Source organism: Elephantulus edwardii, unplaced genomic scaffold, assembly GCF_000299155.1.
Source record: "Elephantulus edwardii isolate Elephantulus edwardi_28Jun2011 unplaced genomic scaffold, EleEdw1.0 scaffold00206, whole genome shotgun sequence".
In the NCBI taxonomy this organism is placed as follows: domain Eukaryota; kingdom Metazoa; phylum Chordata; class Mammalia; order Macroscelidea; family Macroscelididae; genus Elephantulus; species Elephantulus edwardii.
In genome coordinates, this window is record NW_006399956.1 from 334,021 (window position 1) to 340,401 (window position 6,381).

At 37.4% G+C, this 6,381-nt stretch overlaps 1 protein-coding gene across 3 annotated transcripts in view; it reads right to left on the reverse strand.

The window, feature by feature from the left end:
- ABCC9 (ATP-binding cassette, sub-family C (CFTR/MRP), member 9) overlaps positions 1-6,381 on the reverse strand; it is a 227,669-nt gene that overhangs the window by 115,598 nt on the left and 105,690 nt on the right. For all 3 annotated transcript variants that reach the window (XM_006897200.1, XM_006897201.1, XM_006897199.1), the window contains exon 15: positions 2,771-2,843. In XM_006897200.1, coding sequence (XP_006897262.1) covers positions 2,771-2,843 — 73 coding nt within the window. The remainder of the gene's footprint in view (positions 1-2,770; positions 2,844-6,381) is intronic.

Here is a 6,381-nt window from a genome sequence, read left to right on the forward strand (position 1 = left end):
CTAAGACTTCCAAAACAGTATTGAATAAAAGAGGTGATAGTGGGCATCCTTGCCTAGTTCCTGTTCTTAAAGGGAATGCCTTTGACCTCTCTCCATTAAGAACAATGTTGGCTCTTGGGTTTTCATACATATGGTCCTATAATTGATGCAGAAAAAGCCTTTGATAAAATACATTGATCTTACCGTTGATTAATTTTTTTTTTAGTGTTATGAGAATAATGAGAGAGTCCTGGTAACTTAGGGGTAAGCGGTGTTTTACCAACCTGAAGGAATGCAGTTCAAATCTGTCTAATGCTATGTAGGAGAAAAATGAACAATCTCCTCCCATGCAATTTACTGCTTTCCAAACCCGCTGGAGGGTCAGCAAGGAGAGGCTTCTGACTCAGTGGTTCATAAGCACAACAACATGGGAATAATATTATTTTGTTGTTTCTGTGTGCCATTATGACCAATATTGACCATTACTGACCAATAGGTGACCCTCCAGTGGGCTTTCAGAGGCAGTAATTGCATAGGAGGAGATTGTTCATCCTTCTCCCATTGAGCAGCTGATGAAATCAAGCCATGTCCCTTCAAGGTTTCAGCTCAGATTCTTAGCACCAGGCCACTAGATCTCCCTGTAAAGGAGGTAAAGAAAGTATCTCCTGGCTAAATTAATTCAGAACAAAAGGGTAGTTTTGACTCAAACACTCAGATAAATGGTATGAGACTGATTTTGCTTAAATTACAAAGATTTTATCTTTTCACCTTGATATGCATATATAATAAAAGCAAATCTGACCATCAGACCAGACTAAAAAGATTTATTCAATTATGAAGGTATTTTAAATGAAAAATGATGATATTTAAATCTTAAACATTTTTAAAAGTTTATGTTTTCCTCATTAACAGAAAAGAAATTTCTCATATATTCTCTCTTTAAGCCTTTACACAATCAGTGTTGTTGATTCAGAACCTACTCATACCTAACACTTAGCAGGTTTTCTGAGGCTGTAAATTGCATGAGATGAGATTGCTTACCTTTCTTTTGAGGAGCTCCTAGTGAAAAGCAGTGCAACCCCCTATCTTTTATCAAACAAAAAATGGGAAATCAACTACCCTATTTCTTAGTCCTTAGGGAGTTGCACCACTAGCCTAAAGATGTAACTCTCTGGTGGTTAAAATCCACTGATGGCTCCATGTGAGAAACACAGGCAATCTCCCATATGATTTACAGCCTCTAAAACCCAATGGAGGGCCAGTTTATGAGTCAGATCCAATTTGAGGGCAACGAGGAATAATTGCTTACATAGGGAGCTCTGGAGACATAGTTCACAGGGAGTTGCACTGATAACCCAAAGACACTGATGGTAATGATATTTTTGACCTTGATTGTTTACATAACATAATCAGTAAATAACTCTTGCCAAGTTATTTTATAATAAAAACATATCTCATAAAATTTAGGGATTATCATTGTGATTTCACTCAGATAAACCAATGATCATGAAGATGGCACAGAACCGGGCAATATTTTGTTCCATCATACATAAGGTAGCCATGAGTCAGAGCTGACTTGACAGCAACATTGGAGTGATAGAGTTGATCATGAGCTCTACTATATCTATATATTATTTTTGGTAGTGTTATCACTAAAATTGATAACATCTACTACAGTAATTCATATTGTCATCATTCTCCTCCCTCTGTGGATCAGACTTGCTAGTGACTCCAGCTACCTCTGTACTTCTACTTCCTACCCCATCCAACCCACACCCACTTCTAATGTGCAGAATGGCTTGCTCCAAACTACCCAAGTACAGGGGCAAACGAGTATTCCTTTCCTCTTGGCTCCAATCACACACAGCCCATACAGAGTTCCTCCTAATTACCATAAGCCACCTCAGAGACACTTCTCTCTGCCCAATAGCAAGCACCATGGTCTAGTCACCATGGCCTGAACCTAACTGCTGAGGGTAATGAGACTTGGAGATTGCTGATGATAAATTATTCCATTAGGTGATGGATAACACTAACCACAGGGGCACTATTGCCTTGGTGACCCTTTCTCCCCAAACTCCCAGGGAAACCTCATAGATCATGGAGTCCATTTTTTTTTCTCTGTTGGCATCAGGAATGCAATTTACACACCTCACAATTCCCAAGTGATGTCACTATTTGTTAGCTGCCATCAATTTGATCCCTTACCTCAGGGAAACACCATGTATAAGAAAAAGAAACACTGTCCAATCCTGTGCTATCTCTGTAATTACTTATGGATAATATCTTTGATATGTACTGGGTTGTCAATAGATTATATTTAAAAATTATCAGTATTATCATTCTTCTTAGTCAGACTCAGTCTGGGAGCTCCATGAAAACTATTTAGTATTATTTTTCAATGATGCACTGAACTTCACTGTTTGAATATATCACAACTGTATACTTGGGTTTAACATTATAGCAGTGTCAGTAAAGAAGGCTTTACTAAAAATAACTTATGTGATTTAAAATAAGAAAACATTAATTTAGGCACCACTATCTTGAGAGAAGCCCATTTGGCTCAGAGGTAAAAGCACTCAGCTGCTAACCTAAAAGCTAACTGTTTAAACACATCAGTCATAGGGAAAAGATGTAGCAGTTTGCTTCTTCAAATATTTCTCAAAGCCTTTGGGCAATAGAGTTGCTATGAGTTAGAATCAACCAGACACTAATGGGCTTAACATTTTGGTTATCTTGCAAAAACCACACTGTGATAATTAGCAATTATAAAAATAAATAAATATCTTACCTGTTGGAATTCGAATGTCTATGTTGGATAATGTAGCTAAACCACTGCCCCATGAAAAGTATCCACTTGTAACCTAAGGAATAAAAATACAAAAATGAAATCCTGAACAAATTATGTATAAATGTGATGTTATGAAATAATAGCAAGAAAGATTTTCAACACAAGGTACAGCCCAATAATTAAATTCTAGTTAAGAATCATAAAGATTTAATGTAATAAATGAAAACAATAAAAAGTACAAATAAAAAACTAAATTAAATTTAAATTGGATTAGTGACAATATCAAGAAATGCTACTGATAAAAAAATTATAGCAATTTCCTTTGAAAATTGGAGAATTTTGGATAACTCCCAAGACAGCATTTTTAAAAACCACTCATGCTAAGTATTTTCCTTATAACCTCTATTTTAAGTATTTGTTTCACTGCTAGTCAATAATGATTATTCTTCAATTCTTTCCTTCAATTCCAAAATGAAGGAAAGAAATATGGCAAATAAGTCCAACAGAAAAACTTGACTTGGGAAAAAATTTGTAATGAATAAACTTCATAAGCTAGAAGAATAGTAAAGTAGAAAACAGAACACATAAATGAGGCAATGTTGCTTGGTGGTATAAACCTTAGCAATCAGCAACCATCACAATAACCCATACTTACCCAAAGCAATCTAGTTGTTTTAACAATCTTCAAATGGAATATTTGGGGATTGCACTGCTGGGACCTTGCCATTTCTCTGGGCTTTTGTCTGCTCAGATGGGAATAGCTCCCTCTAATCATTTTTAGGAAAGGAGGCAGGTACATAAGTATGTCATTAGCACCTACTGAGCCTTGGATGTTTCACTATTAGGACCTTTCCACTTTGTTGTGCCTTTTTCTTGATAAAATTATTCTGGGAAGCACATCTGGAACTTTGTCTACCTCTAGGGTAATCCATCCCTCCCATAAAACTACAGGACAAGACAGAGAAGTGGGTCCACCACAACTGGACAAAAGGAGAGCCCCCAGCTCCTTCTCAAAGGACAACTGGATGAGAAAATAGTCACAGAAAATGGGGAACATAGCTGCCCACAGATGACCAGCATAGAAAATTGTCACTGGGAAAAGGAATCAAAGGTAACATTTAAAATCTGCAACATATCAATAACATCATAAAGATAAGGAACTGTCAACAGACTACCTGAACACAACAGAAACTGCCTCCTATATACCAAGAAGAATGTCACATAATTTCAAATAAACAAAAACCAGGTGCAAACATTATGACAAAACCCAAACAAGTCATTCCTTAAATTTATAGATCAGGGGGTAGGGGAAATACAGATCAGATTGCAGACCCAGGAGATAGTGAGGCAGAAGAAATATATTGAATGACATGGAGTTACATGAACTGCTACTGAAGAAGTTAAAAATTATGGAAGAAGGAATAGAAACCATAAATAAGGAAGTACAGGAAGTAAAAAAAAATCTCAATAGAGAGGGTACCACCAATATAGTACTAGAAAAATCAGTTGTTGTTGTTGTTGTTGTTGTTGTTGTTCGGTGAATCAAATCAAGTACAACCCCTAGTGACCCTATTAACAATAGATCTGAACACTGGCCTGTGCCATCTTCACACTTCCTAACACATTAGAGTCTATTGTGGAAGTCACTGTGCAAATCCTCCTGGTCAAGGGTCTTCCTTTCCTTCACTGACTCTCTGCCTTTCCAGCATCATGTTCCTCTCCAAGGAATAGCTCTTTCTAGCAACATGCCGGGAGTATGTGAGGCAAGGCCTCATCATCTTTGCCTCCAAAGAGCACTCTGGGGGCACCCTCTCCAAGACATTAGTTTGTTCTTTTCGCAGCCCATGGAATGTTCAATATCCTTCTCCAACACTACATCTTAAAAGCATCATGATTCTTCTATAATCCTTATCCATTGTTCTGCTCTCACATGCATAGCAAATGATCAGAAACACCATTGCCTGAATCAGATGCACTTTAGTCCTCAAACTGACATAATTATTCCTCAGTAATTTGGATATGTCCCTAACTTTAGACTTTCCCAGTGTAATGTGTCTTCTTATTTCCTGATTGTTGGTACCAAGGGTGTAAATTGTGGATCCAAGTAAGATGAAGTTGTTGACAGTTCAATCTTTTCTCCATCTATCATGATGCTGCTGATTGGTCCAGTGATAAGAATCTTTGTTTACCTGACACTGAGATGCAATTTATATTGAAGTGTTATGTCATCTGCATAATGTAGGTAATTGAGGAGTTCTCCTCGGATCCTGATGCCAAATTCCTCTTAATAGAGTCTGGCTTCTCAAATAATTTGCTGATCATACAGATTGAATAGATATGGAGAGATAATACATCCCTGGTGCACTCCCATCTTAATTTTAAACCATAAAGTGTTCCCTTGCTTTGTTTGCACAATAGCCTCGTGGTCTAGGTATAGGTTTTGCGTGAGCACAATTAAGTACTCTGGGATCCCCATCCTTCTCAATGTTGCCATAACTTGTTCTGATCCATATAGCCAAATGCCTTTGTATAGTCAATTAAGCGTAAATAGGCATTCTCCCGGTATTCTTTACTTTCAGCCAGGATCCATCTGACATCAGCAATGATACCCCTGGTTCCACGGCTTCTTCTAAATCCTGCTTGAACTTCTGGTATCTCCCTAACTATTGACTGTTCTAGCCTGTTTTGAGTGATCTTCAGCAGTATTTTACTTGCAAGTCAAATTAATGATATTTTTGGTAGTTTCTATGCTCTGTTGGATCACATTTCTTGGGAATGAAAACAAATATGGATCTCTTCCAATCTGTTGACTAGACAGTTGTCCTCCAAATTTCCTGATATAGACTGGTAAGCAAGTCAAAGTCTACATCTGTTAATGGAAACAAGTCAATTGGTCTACCATCAATTCTTGGAGCCTTATTTTTAACAATGCCTTCAATGCAGCTTCAATTTCCTCCTTCCTTACCATTGCCTTCTGCACATGTGGTACTTCCTGAAATTTTTCAGTGTCAGTCAGTTCTCTCTGACACAGTGACTCTGTACATTACCTCCATCTTCTTTTGATAGTTTCTGAGTCATTCAACATATTGCCCATAACATCTTTCAATATTGAGACTCAAGTTTTTAGTTTTTGAGGTCTCTCAGCTTGAGAAATGCTTGAGAACTCAGCTTGAGTTCTCTTTTTTTTATTCTTGATATTAGCTTTCTGCACATTCCATTAGAACACTTTGTCTTCTTGAACTGCCCTTTGAAAAGTAACCAAAGAGTAATGAGCTGCAGAAGTAAAAGTAGTAAATGAAGGGAAAAACCCAGTAATGCATGAAAATGCTATTCAGAATATCAAGACTAAATCACTGTATCGAAAGGAATTGGAAGACACAGAAGAATTTCATGAAACAACATATGAGCAAGAGCTTATGGTGATGAAAGAAGAAGTTCAGGCTGTTTTGAAGGAAATGGCAAAAAATAAGGCTCCAGGAATAGATGGTATACTAATTGACATATTTCCGTTAACAGATACTGCCCTGGACGTGCTCACCAAGTTGTGCCAAGAAATCTGGAGAACGACCACTTGGCCAACTGACTGGAAGAGATCGATATTTGTTCCTATC